At 52.9% G+C, this 17971-nt stretch overlaps 2 protein-coding genes and 1 non-coding gene across 3 annotated transcripts in view; 2 read left to right on the top strand and 1 right to left on the bottom strand.

The window, feature by feature from the left end:
• Positions 1-1756: 1756 nt before the first annotated feature.
• The window catches only part of LOC128278610 (Krueppel-like factor luna), a 38861-nt gene continuing 22646 nt past the window's right edge, over positions 1757-17971 (top strand). Inside the window, exons 1-2 of the mRNA XM_053017341.1 lie at positions 1757-1816; positions 3331-3391. Coding sequence (XP_052873301.1) covers positions 1757-1816; positions 3331-3391 — 121 coding nt within the window. The remainder of the gene's footprint in view (positions 1817-3330; positions 3392-17971) is intronic.
• On the bottom strand, positions 6209-9612 carry LOC128269509 (uncharacterized). The gene is made up of 9 exons (XM_053006991.1): positions 9551-9612; positions 9410-9490; positions 9140-9344; positions 8901-9077; positions 8150-8839; positions 7817-8073; positions 7097-7755; positions 6686-7031; positions 6209-6617 (listed from the first exon to the last, which is right to left on the bottom strand). Exons 1-9 carry the CDS (start codon positions 9603-9605, stop codon positions 6295-6297), a joined length of 2793 nt encoding a protein of 930 aa, XP_052862951.1. The 5' UTR covers positions 9606-9612; the 3' UTR covers positions 6209-6294.
• Trnan-guu (transfer RNA asparagine (anticodon GUU)) lies at positions 16250-16323 on the top strand. Its single transcript has one exon. It is a non-coding gene; the product is annotated as a tRNA-Asn (tRNA).

Raw genomic sequence — 17971 nt, 5'->3', positions numbered from 1 at the left:
CACAAGCCACCGGGCCGTCGCTACGACGTGACCATAGCCGGAGCCCGCGAAGCTCCGCCAGTAACAAGAAGCGCTCCGGTGGCGGACTCCTGGCTGCCGGGTGGTCTCGTGCCCTCGGCAGACGCTCCCAGGAATGGCACGAGCCGCACTGTGCCGCGCCACAGCACCGTAGAAAATGCTAAACCCCAGCTAATGATGACCCACAGCACAGCACCGCAAGTCCTCAAGTGTGGTGCCCGCCGTAGAGGCGAATGTTTTCTTTGCCGTGGCGTGCGGGTGCCACAAAGCAATTTGGGGTTTTGTTTTTCTAACCTCCGCAGGCCCTTTCTTTTCTTCCACTGCTACGTGCGAGTGAGTCAATGTGCCGTCCGCCAGCCAGCCCACCTAATTAACCAACCAACGCGTCTAACGAACGGGACGCGAGGGGATTTGGGGAAAAAATGAGCTAAAAATGACATTTACAAACGCCTCATCCGACGGGCTGACCACCCCTGAGATGTGGAGCAGCATAGGCCGTGGCGGGGCTCGAAGGTTCGAGGTCCCTTTTTAGTGGCATTAATCAGTCGAAAATTGGAAAATTAACAGGAGACCGCAACACCGACCAAAAAGGAACCATTTTTACATTCCTTCCATTAATTTGCGACGGCTGTGCTCCAGCTTAAAGCAAGTACTAACGAATGATCACCTCGCAAAAGGTGTGACACGGATCAGCGCATTTCTGAAACCTACGAATGCGCCTGAAGTTATGCAACACGCACGGCCAATTTCCTTGTGTGTTCTCGTTTGATTTTTGCATTATCAAACGAGAGCCTCCGACACAGAACATGTTCACCTTACATCAGGTTGGGTCCTGCTCACTCACTTAGAGCCGGTAGTAACACTAAATCGCAGCCCCTTTCTGCCACAGAGCAGGATCATGCTGATAGACCCAAGTCTCACCCATAGTAATGAGTCGACTCGAATGAGTCGTTGCCCAATGAAATGCCTAGGGCTTCTACTTAATCTCTTTCAGTCACTCGACGATTTTCCACTGCGATATCCTGCATTTTTCTTACGATTTCAGGAGCTGTGTCTGTTTTAGGACGTTTTTGACGTGGATCGTCTTGGAGGCTTGTACGAAGATGTTTAAGCTCAGAAACTTCCCTTTTAATATTCTAATTCAAGGCGAAGAGTCCTTCTACACTTTCAACATTCGTCCCCAATTTTCCTTTGCTTTTAAGCCTTAAAAAAACACCAATCACTAACATAACTAAATAAACTTAAGCTAGTAGCAGCGCTCTCTGCAGTGGAACCGCTAAACTCTTTGAACAACCCAGTAAGCGGTGCCGAGCTACAGATGACACTCCGCGCCGTTGCCGTTTACCGTTGCCCTTTGGACCTTTTGCCTTTCGCGTGTGCCGCTAATGAATCGAATCGGTTCCTCGCACTGTTCCGGCCCATGGCTTGGGGCCATGTGATCGAACGAATCCTAATGATAAGCTGAGCCGCGGTGCGCTCCTTTCCTCAGGCTCATCAAACCGGGCTCATGTTTCCTTCATTATCGATCTGCCCGAAAAGAAGCGTAAAGCACGAGGGGCAACGCCTTTCGGTCGCCGCAGCCGGTGTGTCGCGCGGGATGCAGAAGAAGCTGCAATTGCATCAACCACTACGCGCGGGCTGGCTGGAGTCGAAGCTCTGACATCAGGCGCAATCAGGCAAACATTCGTCGCCGTCGTCCTCGAAGATTGCATCGCGAAGAGAAGGGTACTAAGCAAACATGGCGGGAGAAGGCGAAGAAGCTCGGCTCGCGCTCGCGTGGCTCGTGGCCCGGTTTTCGGTAGGTTTTGGGTCGGGCAAGAGGAGGATGGCGCAGGCGCAGGCGCAGGCAGGCGGTTTCCCAATCGCGTTTCTAATGAACGCTCGAGAAAAAAGATTAATGCAGAAAAGGAGCGGAGGAACACCGGAGGTGTGCGAGCGAGACGGCCCAGGCCCAGGAGAGCAGATCGATCGTGTCGAGAAGAGGCGATCCGGGCAAGAAGCGATCGCATGATCGCCGCCGCCGCCGCCGCCGCCGCCGCCGCCGCCGCCGACGGCGATGGTGTGGCTCACTCATAAGCGAACTCCGGCTAAATAATTCTCCCACGCTCGCCCGGCGCACGATGCAACGATGGCGGCCACGGACGCGGGGCCACGGGCGCGAGGTCGTACCATCCTTCGGCCGGCGTTCTGTCTCGTTTCATTTTTTTTTTTATGTAATAGATGCTAAAACGCGATTTAGGTTCCGAAGACCCGGATCCGCGGGGCAGCAAAGGAAGAAGACGGCCGCGGTCCCTTTCACTCGGTGCGGCCTCGCCCCCCCGCTCCCAGGGTGTGTAACCTTCTCTACTCTGTGCCCCGCACACGCCGAGGACGCCATTCAAGATTGAGAGCAAAACCGCCCTAACCTGGCGCCCGGCCCGGCCCGACCCGCTCGGAAAGGGCAACCCGATTTGGGTTCCGACCGAGCCTCCCCGAAAACCGACCGCCATCTGGGCGCCTCGGAGGTTTCGTTACTGCCACCGCGCGAGACCGTTGCACAAGATTCGGTTTCTACACACACACATAGGCAGTCAGGCGTTTTGGTGAAGAAGCTCTGGCCCGGACACTAGACTCCGGGGGGAGGTGCTAGTGGAGGGCGCTGGGGGTGCAAAACATGATCATGAAACATTTACCGCGCCTTTCGAAGACCTTCCGGGCGGTGACTTCCTTCGAGCCGAATCGAAGTGGTTGTCCCGTGGGGATTTCTCGCTCTCTCGGGGGTAGGTCCGGTTCCTTGCCCACCTTTCGAACGCCGTGTGAACCGCTCGGGTCCCTTAGCCCAGGGGTAGAGAATGGATCGCGCTCCGGGAGCACTCCGGGAGCTATGGCTCTCATGGCTGTCTCTGTCCCTCTCGGCGACCCATCGGTCGGTGATCCATATTTTGCCAGACCGCCGGGGCACAGGAGCCTGCGTGTGGAGTGGCACGGACCGTTTGACGGGTCGTCCGGACCTTCGGTTCGGTTGGCCCGAGCCGAGTCGAGAGCGAAACTGCCAGATAATTGGGTTGTTCCCACGCACCGACCGTCGAGCCCATGGAGGCCCGAGCGGGGGGAAATCGAAGGGCGTGTTAGGGTATTAGAGCGCGGCGCGTGACGTTACGTCGGGTCCTAGACGACGTCACGTTTGTCATCCAGCCGGGGGGTGTGTCTGGGCCGTGCACAAACCGTACGATAACCTGTGCGACCTCGAGGAACTGGGCGATTCAGACATTGGTGTTAAAGCGGAACCCAAGACAGTAACCTAACCGCCGTGTTTTGCTATCTCTTCCGCAGGCAGAGGGCCCACCAGTCCAGCTAGAGCCCGTAGACCTCAGTGTTCGTCCGCCACCGAAAGGTAAGTAGGTCCCGATTGGTGTCCCTATGCGCTCGCTCTCTCAGTGACCGTAAAGTGCTTCCTTCTGGGCAGTATTGCCAGCTCGTTCGCGTTTAGGTGTTGTAAAGGGACCAAAATAACGTTGTCATTGTTTCTGAAAACGGAAGCGTATGTGCGAATGATCTCACAAATCGTTTACGCCCCCATTTACTTTATACCGCCTTTCAGCTATTGCTCAGAGTGCAGAGTGCAACAGACTCCTAGGAATGTACATGGTATTACGTCCTGCCAGTTAAGTTAAGTCCTGCAAAGTAAAATGAAGTTTAGTTCAAGAACATGAAAGATTTTACGAAATACGAGGATGAAAAATTAACTTTAGTCTATCAAAAATCAGTTGAAAACATTATAAAAGACGTGTAAATGATAGTTTTGCTGTATTTAAGGATGATTACCTGAGAAGAATACTTTCAACCAAACATATTTAGAACCAGCTAAATATCACTTATGTTTATTATCTGATTTTATTTTTTGTCCAATATTTTAGGCGGATTGAAAAGGGTTTGTTGAGGAAACATTCACCGCTTTTATCAACTCGTTTTGGTGTTAATTTCTTCGACTGACCGATGAATACGACCTTCGTTTAAATAACTCTTGATTACTTACCCGATTGCTGCCTCACTTTGGTCGAACGTTTTTGCAATATCATTGATAATTTTGTCCCCTAAACCTTATATTAATGACCATTCGAAGTTCTTCATCGGTTAGTTTACAACATTTCGACGTGTTTATCATTTTACAAGCTGAGAAACAGCCTTCAGCTTTTCAGGCTTAATTTTGAGTTTTAAATATGAAAACATGTAAAAAAATCACGTTATTATTGCTCATAAATAAAACAATCTACTCTAGTTGGTTTATTACCGAGCAAACCGAATGAAATTGGTGTGAAAATCTGAAAACTTCAAGCTTCCAACTCAAACTAAACATGTTTTTGCGGTGCTCAAATTCACCTATGACCGCAAACGGCCATACCAGTGTACGAGATTAAATAAAAGTGTCATTTCACAGTCAAAATTTTGCTCTTAGAACCTTAAACTAACATTCAACGTCTCAAAATAGAGATTCAAAAAGAAGATATACCCATTTTAACAAAAACATCAAAGGACTTTTCTAAATGTTCCAGATTCTTGCCACAAAAAGCCTGTTTAACAGCCCTATACAAGTTAGTGGAAGAACCAAACCATTTGGGCGGATGCTATATGCCATCCTAAAGAGTTGCTGCATAACCGCAATTTATAACGATGCATTGAAGAAGTTCAATAATGCACAAAAAAAGTAACAAACTTTTGTTGGCTAGACGTGTTCCGTTTCGTACTCTTCGGCAAAGGCAACTCCTTTTCGATTCGGCAAAAAGAATGGGCCAACTGCTCGGCAGTGCCCGAGTTATATGGAAGCGTTCTGAACAATGTAATTTTAATCCGAAGCTAAGCTAACTTGTATAATTACAATTTCAACTAATTTCGTACGTCGGTAGAATCTTGTGTCACAGATGACATCAATCGTGCGTACGGCCCGTCGCTGTGCAGCGAGAGATCACCGATGACACAGAAGAAAGACTACCATTAGAAGTGTGACGCATGCCACTGGACAGATCTGCAAACTAAACTGTTTTTGGCGATCAATGTTCAGTTATCGTGCCATCACATACGAAGACACACACCTCCAGCGAAACGTACCGGTGGCCCGTGCCTATATACAACCCTTCCCCGGATGCGCTTCTAGCGATGGCTACGAAGAGCCGCGTGATGCGCACACGCACTTCTCGCGCTGCTGCGGGCTATTTTTAGAACTCGCGGAACCCTACAACAGTCAACGGGATGGGTTAACCGAACTTAGCAACCCGGTCGCGTTCTCTTTCGTTCCGTACGCGAGTTGCCAATTGGGTTACGGAAGTTAAATGAGCGCTTCTTCTGAGAAGTAAAAGCGGCCACGCACTGGAACCGGTGTACGACGCAGCCACCATTCTTTGTCCCGGGAACCGGCTCGGGATTCGTTACGGCTTAATCAAGCGGAAAATGCTATGCCGGCCAGGTATTCGATAGTTCCCAACGCGATGGTCAAGTTAGATACGGGAGGCTGAAGCCCGATGAAATCTTTTCCCCCCAGGGGAGCTACTCGGTGGCCCATTTTTGCGCAACGGAACGTCAACGGTCACCGGGCGAATTTGATGCGATCCTTTTCTGCGCCACTAAAAAGAGCCCGCGCCCCTGGCGACACCGCGCGCGGACATCATCGGTGCGGTTCGCGCGTGCTCATACCACTCGATCTTATCGCCGATAAGCGATCTGCGATAGGCTCCGCGAGTCTCGAGGCCGACAAGAAATACGGCAACCGCAGCCAGAGGGCCGAATGCCAGATGAGATGGCATCCTTCGCCAGCGGGCTGTGATGATTGGCCGCGCCGTGTTTTTGTGAGATGCTGCGCTTGCCCATCATCACCTGGGCCGAGCTTTAGCCCCTGCTTGGGGGCTGCTAACGACACAGAGGTCCGTGTGTGTTTATCGCAGCGAATCGCGCGCAATGCCGCACCTGCGCGGTGGTCACAAGACGAGATCGGCGGCGAGTTACGCGGTGCGCTTTCGAGGCGAATAATTGATGCGCGAGATGCTGTCAGCGATAAGGGCGCGCGCGCGAGGCCGATACGCATCGGCGTCCGGGCTCATTGGCGATGCGCACCTCTGGCTGGGCGCCGTGACGTGGGGACACGATGCGGCCCAGTGAGGCCGAGACAAGCATCTAATCGTCTTCGTCCACTCCGTCAACCGACTCCGGTGTGGTGATAGAGGATCGTTAAATCCAGAACGAGCGGCGCCCATGTTTATTTCAAATTTGTTTTCCAAAAGTCCGACCATGGCGCTGGAGGTCCGTCTACTTCAACCGGCTCGCTATCCAATCGTAGTAGTGCGAGATCCGCGTAGCGATGAGTATGTCTTCGTTCGAGGCGCACCCGCCGTGGCTAAAGATGCCCACCAGGTACTGGGGAACCTCCACTTCCGGTGGCCCGTCCCGCTTGTCCCACACAATGTTGGCCCCCGTTTGGAGGCACTTTACAACGCTGATGTACTTCGTTTCCGGGCTGCCCCTCAGCAGACAGAGCTGACCGTCCGCAAGCGTTGTATTGAGGCGCTCCTCACAATCCCGGTCGTACAAAGGGAATACCTCCACGAAGACCACGTTCGGTTCATACTCCTCTGGAAACGAGGGGACGATACTTGGGTTAACTTAGGACTTAGATTAAATTGGTGCCGCAGGGTCTTACGCAAATGGATAGCGCTCGGTCGCAGGGGTGCGTGCGTCCGGTTGCTCCAGAGGCACGCGGGGAACACGTGGGCCGAGGGCGTGATGGCCGTGGCCAGGGTGATGAGGGCCAGGTTGTGCAGGCCGCTCGACTCGTCGTAGTCGTCGTGTACCGTCACGCGGCGAATCGGTTGCACCAGGTAGTTGGTGGCATCGCTCGCCCCGAGCGCACCGATCCGCGCCACGGTCGGCTTCCAGCTGTACGTCTCCGCACACCGGGCCGTCGTGACGATGGTCTGCGGTGTGATCAGGAACCCGCTGCACGGGAACGACAGTTTCCCTCCGTTCAACGGCCACCCTATTTCAGCCTGCCGATGGAATCATTAGAACCTTCCGGCCCAGGGCGTCTTCAAGAACGTTGTCCAGGTCTTACCAAGGAGGCCATATTGTCGTACTGGGTCTCGTTGTTGTTCCATCCGATCCAGCGCTGCTTTCGAATGGCCTGATACCGGTCCTCGCACCCATCGAGCTGCTCGCGCCCCGGATTGGCGCTCGCCCCGCGGGTTATGTCACCCCACGGGCAGCAGATGATGGATCCGTTCGTGCAGAACGTTACCGCACCGACGCCACTCAGTAGCTCTGTGGCCACCAGACACCGCTCGTGCGGTACGCAAACCCCATCCGATCCATCCCCGTTCCGGCACTCATCGCTCGGCCGCAGATCGGGATTGATGAACAGAACGGGCTGGGACGTGACGGCCGGCTTCCGCTGCGTCATCATAACCGACCGCAGCCAGGTCGCGTGCGGTGCGAGGGCTATGGCCACGGCCGGCATCCCGTAGCCACACGTGCCACCGAAAAGATTGAGCCCGAAAACGTACTTGTAGAAGGCCCCATCGCGGCCCACGTACCGCTGCACGGGTCCTCCTCTCAGCGTCTGGCACGCTTCCGGCACCATCCAGTGCTCCTCCTCGAAGCACAGACTGTCATCCCCGCTCAAACCGGCCAGACTTCGGTTGACACGGGCCGAACATTCCGCCCAGGGACGCCGCTCGACGGCAGGAAGTATGAACGTCGCAGCCGGTTCTGAAACTGACCAGAACAAGCGTGTTGTGAGTTGCACCGGGAGACCGGAGCATCAGGCAGTACTCACTATCACCGTCGGTTCGATCGGAGTAGGTGTGCAGCTGGTTTCTGCCTACCCCGGCCAGGTCAACCCGGTCGGGAGCTACGTCGGGTTGCGCGAGCCAAATGCACGCCGGAATCACTTCCGCCCGGCGCGCTAATTTTATCACGGCCAAGTTGGCACTGGGCGTGGCCGGCCCGTACTCCGGATGTACCACTATGCTGGCAATGTTGTACGACATACTTCGGTACTGGTGCTTGGTCCTTACCGAGGTGGGTTTTACACTGCGGAAGCGAAAAGTGGAGGTGGTTAGAAGACCAAGCTGTACCATGAGGCCAAACGAATGAACAGGATACGTACCCACCGGGTGTAGTGCCGCCGACACACTCCGCCAGCGTAAGAACCGTCTGCTGGTCGACGAACGTTCCGACGCAATCGTTACGTGCGCCGCCCTGTACGTTCGGAGGCCACACTATCTGGACGATGTATTTCAGCGTACTATCCTCCACCGCACTAACCTGCGCGCCTAGCCAAGGCATTTCTCCCTCGCGCTCCTGGAGCAGATCCTCGACGCGGGGCCGAAAGTGGACGTAGTGGAGCGCACAAGCGGCCGGGTGCAGTGCGCCGGCATTGACCGTACTGCTGAGCTTCTGTACCTCAGCCAAAATCCAGTCCCGGAACGAGGCAAGCTTCGTGTACGCCCGTGTCGGTGTTGTGCATGACGCATCGTCGGCCACCTGCAGACCCAACACGAACGGAGTCGTTCTGTAGTTGTGAAGAAGCCTCATCTGCAGCACACCTCCACGAGAATCGAGACACTGGCTCGAATCCGGGTTGGCTCGTGCCACACAAAACTGTTGGCTGGTGGCAGCAGCAGCACCAGCTCCGCACCCGCCGTTCGGTGCTTGCTCGAACTCTTCGGTGGAAACAATTTTGCTGACTCGTCCGGTTCGACGAGGCGTTTGCCTCTTCCATCCGACGGTTTCGAGCAACGGAAAGGGCACCGCGTCGTACAACCACATACAGGCGGGACCTGCCGTCGGGTTCACACTACGATCGATATCGTATCGATCGATTAGATGGGATCTAAAACCGCTCGGGGCGAACTCACCTGATAGGTTTGTCTAGCTTCAGCAGCGCAATATCGTTCTCTCCGGCCCGGTAATCGGGATGCCTCGTGATGGCCACGATAGCTCGCTGCTGGAGACGTCGCTGCTCACGCTCCGGAATGCTCGAGTCGGGAAAGTAGTCGCCACCGCCCATCCGGACCACATCCGGAGCGGTTCCTCTACACGGAACAAACAAGATTAAGTACGAAGGAGGCAATGATTACGTTCGCCGGTCACTTACGCGTCATCAATGCTACAGTGTGCCGTGCTGAGCACCAGGTTTTCCCATATCAGCACACCCATACAGGGCCACTCGATAGTTCCGGGTCGTCGCGTCCAACCTATCGCCACCACATGTTGAAGTTCTCGGGTTTCGTTGTAAGGCACCGTCGGATCCTGAACGTTAACTTCCGTTCTACCGTACCGTGCGTAGCGCAGGTGACAGTCTGAACGCGAGGGAGATGGGATGAATCCAGGGGTTGGTAACGCCAGTCAGCGACGAACGACTTACCGTCAAACTCCGTCCGTTCTCTGGTCATAAAGGGCAACCCGTCACCGTCGAGACCCATGTCCAGGGGTAGCAAAGTGAAGCCTGTGGATAGATGGAGGATCAGGTGATGCATTTCAAGCCTAATTCCGCGACCGGCCTCACCATTCGCGATGGAGGAGAGCGATAGGAGAAGCAGCACCACCGTACACGACACCATTCTATTGACGCTGCCGAGCGGAGACTAAAACAATGAGCGAGGTAGTTCAGTTCATGAGGTAGAGGATCGGTTTGCCACGCACACTCTGACTGCCTCTGCGATGTTGTCAGTACGCAAATCGGGGAAAAAATCCGCACCCAAGTTTAGCTTGAAATCCCGGTAGCAGCCACGCCGGTACTAGAACTGGTTTCAACTATCGTGCTTCCCGCGCTGCATCCGTCTAATCAGTAACTGGAAGAGTAGTGGCAACTTCGTGTGAATGCATCGCATTGAATGCAGAGTAGTACAAGCACCAAGTCAATCGTGACTTGGGGCGTTCAGTGTAATAGTTTTATTCCTAGCCTTCAATGTTATTTGATAAAGTCAATTTACAACCTCAAGGTGATCGGTTCAGTTCCAGTAATCAGTCAGCACATCAGCGAATGATGATGACGATGTTACTCTCTGCAAGTCGCAAGGAGTTTCAATAGGAAGTTCAATATTAGTAACCGATTTCTTTTTCTTTCACTTACAACTATATAAATAACAAATAAGCAAATGGTCGCAGTTATTTCGTGTGGATTAATAATACCCGTATTAATAATAATACAGTCCACGTCGGGGAACCAACCGTAGGCACGTCTAAGTATTTGAATTGATTTACTTGAAATTGAGACTTAGTTAAATGAGAACCTTCGATGCTGCTTGTTGTGGCCGAGCTGGATCATATTTCGCTTCCTTTCCTCAATCAAATAAATAAATATTCATGTTCTATTGAGAGAGCAATAGAGCAATTACATAGAGCAAAAATAGAGCAATTACTGTATCTATCTACGAATCTACCGGGAACTGGGGCTAGAGCCATAGACCACACGTACACCTAGCCCAAAAGCGGCCGGCCAAGTGCAAAAAACATCAATTTAACACCAATTGTTCCAAGAATCGTACTCCTCGAAGCAAATTTTTTAAGGTTATGGACAAAACTTCCGCCAAAGGAGAAGCTTTTCCGAAGAATCTTCGAGATACTCATTGGCACGACGCACGACGATTCACATCGAATATTTAACAATAGGCCCAATGGAGGCAAGTCAAAATCAAGTTTTGTTAAACCTTAGTCGCCGCAGCTCATTTGGAATTGGTAAAAATTGATTCTAACAATTCCACCCAAGAAGTTCCATTCAAATTACCACAGTTATAGCAACCTCTATGCTCCAACATTATAAAATTCGTCAAGTTTGCTTGAGGTGACACTACAAATAGAGCTGGTGATCGCAGGTTCTTCTTGACCAATCTGCTTCCCAATCGGTGATCGGAGGCCACCAGTGGTCTATGAATTAGATTTTATGGATTTGCCCTAGGGCTCCGGAATCGCGTTAATTGTAGAAATTATCGCTGTCCACTTCTTTAAAACATGTCCAAGGATGATTTGGGACAAAACATAGGCGATCTTCGACCGTCGATTCTTCGACTGAATTAGTTGTACCTGCTGTTGCTCAACCTTTTGCAGTTTGATTTAAGTACGGAGCGTGATTTAAGAGAACTCCAATGCGAGGAATACAATGTATTCGTCTATTCCAATGCAAGTATGCCCTCGCCTCGAATGGCTCCGTGTACTAGAGAGTGGAGCCAAGTTTTTTGCCCCCAAACCGTCGCCACAATACTCTCTGGGGTCGGCCGCGTTAATGCAACTTGCTACCACTTCAGAATGCTCCAGCTACGGCTCGGTGCAACCTGCGGTCGAACGGGGTCCGGGTGCATGCTTTCGCGTCGGGGCCGGTGCGTGCCTCCGGCCGCATTTAGCGCAGCCAGGCGGTAGCGGTAAATTGAAATGACAACTGCTGCTGACCGCTGGGCGTCTTATCCCCGCGTGGATCCCGTCCCCGAAGATCATGACTGATCTGTCCGCACCTCAGATCAATCATCGCTGCGACGCCACCGTGGCGCGCGCGCGCATAGGAGCCTCTCCCAGAAGGTGGCTGGGAGGCGAATCGCGATGGCGCAGGGCAGGTGAAAGGAACGCCTTCCTTCTGGCGGCGGCAGACCCGCCGAGCCAGCTGAGCGCATGTTGAGGCATGCGAATGAATGCGACAATTTGTCGCAACATTATGATACGCCACCCCATGCGCGCGTGTGTGTCTGTGTCCGACTCCGAGGGCCAGACTCCGGTTTTTGCATTCTTCCACACACTGCCTCACGGCCTCGGCGCTGGGCCGATTGCCCCCGGGGAGTGGGCCCGCAAAGCGGCCTAACGGCCAAATGTCCATTTCGATCCATCAATCAGCGGCCTAAACCCGCCGGACACGTGACTACGTCCTGCTCAAGGGTCCGGTGCGGTGTGTTTTTATGCGTGTCTACCAGAGAAGCGTTCTGAGAGTTGTCTCGCCAACGACACATGTCGGCGGAGATGACAGAAGCGCTCCAGCGACACAAAAACACGATGCTGCGCGCATCGAAAGGTGCGCACAATCTTGCGATGGACCAACAAAAACCAAGAACAAAGGTCCAATGCACGCGCCCGCGGAACCGGAGATCGAACCGGAGTCAGGGAGTGCAATTTATGATTCGCTTCACGAACCGGGAATGCTCCTGGCTGCGGGAAGCCAACGCTGCGCTGTACGCTACTTTATTTGACAGCCCGCATCCGGCCGCCAGCTGATTGACAAGCGGGGCCGGGGCCGAACATGCTTGGAATTGTAATTTAATTATGCCGGCGGAGGAATGGAAGCGAAACGGTGGCGCACACTTCCTGCGATGACCCCTGCGACATCTGCTGGAGACGTGTAGGAGCAGCAATCACCGCAAGTCCAGTGCTTGAGCTGGAGACGTCACCTCCAGGAGTCCAAGCGACCGAGGTCAAGACTCAAAATAGAGATGGTACCAATAACACTGCCCCTGGACCAGAATTCCCAGAGCTCCCAAACGACTTTATGACTAATACTAGACACCGAGCGTCCACCTAAAACCTAATTGGGATAACGTGACTTCAAATCGGACCTTACTTCAAGCCGTCGGTTTACAAGCCCCAGACCGCAGCAACGTGTAACGTATGGGTTAATGTCAGCGCCCTCAAGAGGCGAAGTACTAGCTAGGAGCGAGATTACGACAGGTCTCTCCGGACCAACCGATAGTGATTCCTCGTTCGCCTGGTGCCCGTGGTCGTGGTCGTTTTGCGAAATCTCCGCGCCGACAGCTCCTTTCTGTTTGTGCACTCTCCACTCGCCGAGTGCCCCCCCTCGGGCCGACGAGGGCGGCTAGAAATATGAAGTAGCAGCAGCAGCTACTTTAACGAGCAGCGACGTAAATAATTTTCGAATTAACAAATCACCTGACGGCGCACCAGCCAGACTCCTGCAGGTGAACTGATTGAACCAATTAAACCGGTGAATGTGAGCGGGGGTCTGCGTGGCTGAGCTTTCGAACCAGACCAGCGACTCGACTGTGGCCCAGGGGCCCCCTATCAGTCATGGCGTGTAACTTCGGGGCAGTGGCAGAAGTTAAATTGAAGTCATCAAAACGGCCAGTCCAGCGTTCAACGTCTGCGCCCATCGCTCAAGCAATCGGACATCATCGAAACGGTAGCAGACGATGAAGTAGATTAGTGCCCGCGGATTCATCAGCGCTGCCAGCGCCAGCCCGCCGCGCAGGACAATTCCTGCCCCGCGTTGAGTCACACGCTAATTGGTATTTGATGTCCGAGTCCGAAGAGAGCGCGAACGGGCGAAAGGCTCCCGGATCACACCTAATCGCGAAAAAGCTCACTAGTTAACACCTTTCGCCTCCGGTTCCGCTGCATTAGGCCGGGGCCGGGGCCCGGGGGGCCCTGGACTACACGTAGTCAAAGTGGTCAGGTGAGACCGCGCCACATGCCACGCCGACACCAGCCACCGACCGCGCCAGAGAGACACTAGGCCTCGTTTTTTTTTCGTGACAAACATAACTAATTAAAGTCATCTCTCGTTATCGTGTGCGACAAATCGAGTCTCCCTGGCCACTCCGACTAGGACTGCCGGGGACTGCCGAGGAGTACGCCCGGACGGCGACGTGACGACGATTACGGCGACACGTCACCACAGATCCCAACGATTGCTGCTCCTTCGGCACTCGGCAAAGGGGGAACTCGACACATACTCCACACACCGATCAGGTTGGGTCAGACTTGGACCCTCGAAGAACTGGCCACCAGAGGGCGGTGCTCCTCGTCGTCGCCGTCGATGGAGGCGATGGAGTCATTTGTCGCATAAATTAATTTTTGCACCCATTAGACGGCAGGGTCCGGGCTCGGGGTTGGTTTTTTTGCTCCTATGCTCACCACCCATTACCACCTCGCTACCACGGCCACCCCCGGTCCCATTAGCAGGAGGCGCGAAAGCATTTTTCCAGCCCCGCCGGACCCGTTGCGGGCAAACATGGGGCTCTTTGGAGTAAAAAATAAACATCTCTTAAACCGGCCACCGGCGGGTCTTCTCCTCATGCCACACGGGACAGCAGCTGAAGTGCTGGCGCGCTGGATGCGATGGGTGACGAACACACGCTCACCCCCCGGCAGAGCACCACCTCCCCCCGGGTGGTAATGAACCGTCCGCTGGAAGGGCATTCCGAAGTGTGAGAAAATTAATAACCGATGCTCGGAGATATTTGTCCTCGGTGCACCGGCGCATGCACACCGAGGAGATGGTGTCGCTGTGGCTAGTTCCGTTTTTTGCTCCTGCACTGCAGCTACTTCCGCCTGCCGCCTGACCGTTAAGGGTTTGTCCGAATTCGGTCGGAACGGAAAGCGGCTTTATCACTTTCTTTATGTTACACTTTGTTTTCGGGAGTTTTCTCTTTTTGCATACTGTTTAGTTGTTCATTTTAATACTTTACTATTAGTTATTCTTCATTTCATTCTTATCTTTTATCTTTTGTTCTTCTGTTTTAATGACTTTCATATTGATTTATATAGTTTTTTAAGCTACCGTTTAAGTGTGTGAAGTACACAGAAATAATGAAAATTTATCGGCATTTTAGAAATCAGAGCATCGCTCAGGAGCTAAAGATTAACCAGTTCGAAGTTCAAAGAAGTTTTATTGCATCCACCACATAGCCCAAACCTTGAACCATGCGATTATCACCTTTTCCGCGTATTGCAAAACTCCATTCACAATAAGAAATTGACATCAAGAGAAGATTGTGAAAATAGATTTCTAAAGTTTTTCGCCATTTAGGAGTTCGCCATACCTTTAAAAAGGCAACAAATTTCCCAACAAAACGGTGCATATTTTACGCAAAACCGGACCATCGGAAACATTTTAAATAAAGTGTTGAAATTTCCAAAAAAATAATGGATTTCTTTCTAGCCAACCCAACATTTGGTACATTCTTCTACTCCATTTACGGTTTCCAATTTGGCACGCTTCAAACTAAATTGAAGGCAAACCACGTTTCGCTTGCTGGCACTTGCTCTCAAAAGGAAGTTCGGGCCGGACCAAACGCACGTTACTGAAAGGGCCTACTAAAATGACACCAAGACGGTGGTCATTAAAAACTTAAATTCCTTGCCTTTCGCGTTACACCGCCGGCGTACGCATTAAAGGGCGTCGAACGCAACACGTTTTAATTGCCTTCCCTCTGTGGTGGCAGCTGAAAACATTTTCGTTCATCAAACTCTACGACCAACCGGTGGAGGTGGTCACCGGTTGAAAACCTGTCCACCGGTCCAGAACTCGGACAGGTTGTTTAGATCGATCCCCGGGAGGCTCCAAAAGCACCAGCGAGTGCGCCAGAAACCATGTGAAAAGTACATCGATTTTTGAATTGATGTTGCTCCTTTTTTACCGTTTTTGATCACATTCCCAAACACACATACGCGCTAGCTCGCCGTTCCAACCCGGTCTCGGGCTCGGGCAGCCAAGGTCCACCTGTGGTCCCTGCGATCGTGAAGAGAAAATGGCACTTGATGTTGATATGACAAACGACCGCGCTACGCGAGAGGTGCCGCGGCGCACTGCAATCTAGAAAGTGGATCCCTTCGCTCCCCCCGACGACACCACCTTCCACCGGGCCGTAGGCAGAGCAATTATGCACTGCCGCGGTGCGGCGGTTAAATAATGCTGCCTCCGTTGCGCCGGCTGACGTTTGATAGACTGCTCTACGACTGATGCCTGAGTTAATCTTTCCTCACTATCTGAGGGCGGCCCGCAATCGAAACGCATCGAAACCGACGCCGCGCATGCCCGGCTCATTTGTAGCGCCGCTTCGCCCCCCTCCCCCGCGAGAGAGCTGATTAGGGCTCGGGCGAACCGGGCCGCGACCCGATTCGCCGGTCGCATTGCACACATTGCGCGAACAGAATTATGTGCACAGCGCGCACATTCCCAGACCACCGCAGACCCGAGGGGGGGGGGGGGGGGGCGAAAGGATCACGGAGGCGCGCAGCACGTGACGACAGTGGCGCGCCACCGTTGACTGATCGGCTGACGGATTGCGCGTTGCGGGAACGGAAGAGTCAGCGCAAGACCGGTCCCCGCGGGGTAGCCGGAACCTTGCTCGGGAGGGGTGCGAAGGATAATTGACTCATTGACTCAACGCGCGGCTGGATGCGGCTGGAATCACTTGAAACCTCCGAATCCGAAAGGCTAAAGGCATGAAGACCTCGTTATTACTTAGCGCCGCGCGACACTCAACCGGCCTTCGTGGCGCAATTGGTTAGCGCGTTCGGCTGTTAACCGAAAGGTTGGTGGTTCGAGTCCACCCGGGGGCGATCAATACTTTTTTTAGTGAAATGTGTGTCTCCGAATTGCTCGCGGTGTGTGGTAAGTATTGAAGGACCTCCGGTGAGATTGGAAAAGGTCTTCCCCCCCAAAGCCAGTCACAAAAACGACTTTCACATCTAATCGCGTCGCACAGTTAATATGCAAACCATGGAACTTTTTTTTTCGTATTTATTTCCAACCAATCAGTCGACGGTCTAATTTTGATTTAGATTCACGTTCGAGCAATTACGACACACACGCTGGCCACGCTCCTTGATGTCCTGCTGCTGTCACCCTTAGAAAGTAGAAACCCAAGCCCGCGCTTGTAATCGCTTTGTGGCTCTTGTGGCTCTTGTGGGGCTCGTTCCCAAAATCCAGTCCCACACGCGCTGCTAATGATCCTGTGACAACATTGTAGCGCGCTCCGGCTGTCCGCGGCCATTCAATTGCAAAACAAAACCGAACCACCCCCGGTGGCCCCCCTCAGGTACGACCTCTCTCGCTCCCTCACGGGGTGGTCCCACATGGGGCGGCTTCCTTCGCGCGCGCCACGATTTTCACACACAACTGTGACAACCGCAACAACCCGCGGCCTGGGCAGGGTCTGCGCGCTCCTCTCCGTCCTGTTTTCTGCAATTGATTGATTTGATTTGATTGAATTTCATTTATAACTCAATCACGAATTCGTTGCGCTGCCTTCCCTTTTACGTGTGCTAGAGTATGTGATGCTGTCCCTGCCGCTGCTCGGCGGCTAATGCTGCTGGGAAGCTGCTTTTGCTCCCGAACCACGGCGCAGTCCCACGGCGACCTAGCTCCCCACATTCTGATTCGTGATTCGTCTTGTCGCTCACATTCCCATTAAAAGAATGGAAACCGTGGCTTCTGCTCCAATAGCCAGCCCTCGATGTTGGTTTTATTTTGTTTTCAAACAAGGCTAAGCGAATTAGGTCGCTCGGTATCTGAGCCGACCCCACAATGTATCAGCCATCGGTTCAGCCAAGTTCTGAATTTTTTATGGAAAGTGTTGAAACGATCTGAACGTCAAGGGATCCGCCGTTCGGTACACGAAAACATCAGCATTTTTCTTTGTAGAAGTTTTAAGGTTGGCTTGCGGTCAGAGGTGAAAAATCACATTATTGCGGTACCTAAAACCCCACGGCCATGTTTGAGCAGTAGTAAAGATTTCGTTTTCTGCGATGTTTTATGTTTATTCTACTATCTCTGCAGTATTTCGATCACGCCTTTAGAGTATTCCGCTCACGACGCATTACTCCTGTGACAACAGCTAAGAATCCTGTGACAACTAATGCTAAGAATCGCTGTCTGCAAAGTGCCTTAAGGTATTCCTTGAATGAGATTGGCTAATATTAAACTTACCATCGTCGAGCATGCCATACATCCTACTGTCAGATTTGATTGGGGCCAAAAAGCTCTTGATTGGGGGCATCAAGCGCTATCGATCGATCGAACGAATGGGCGAAGATCCACCACACCCAAGAGGCGCACCGGATCGTGTCGCAACCACTGCCGGCTCCCTGCCCGGATCGCTTCCTTCATCCATCACCAAATAGCAGCCCTCCACGGGCCCTCACGAGCAACTTCATCCCTTCGAAAAGGCACAATCGGCTCGGTTGCAACCTTGCTGCTGCTGCCGCC

This window comes from Anopheles cruzii, chromosome 2 (assembly GCF_943734635.1).
Source record: "Anopheles cruzii chromosome 2, idAnoCruzAS_RS32_06, whole genome shotgun sequence".
NCBI classification, from domain to species: Eukaryota; Metazoa; Arthropoda; class Insecta; order Diptera; family Culicidae; genus Anopheles; species Anopheles cruzii.
This window is presented reverse-complemented; position numbering and strand designations above follow the sequence as displayed.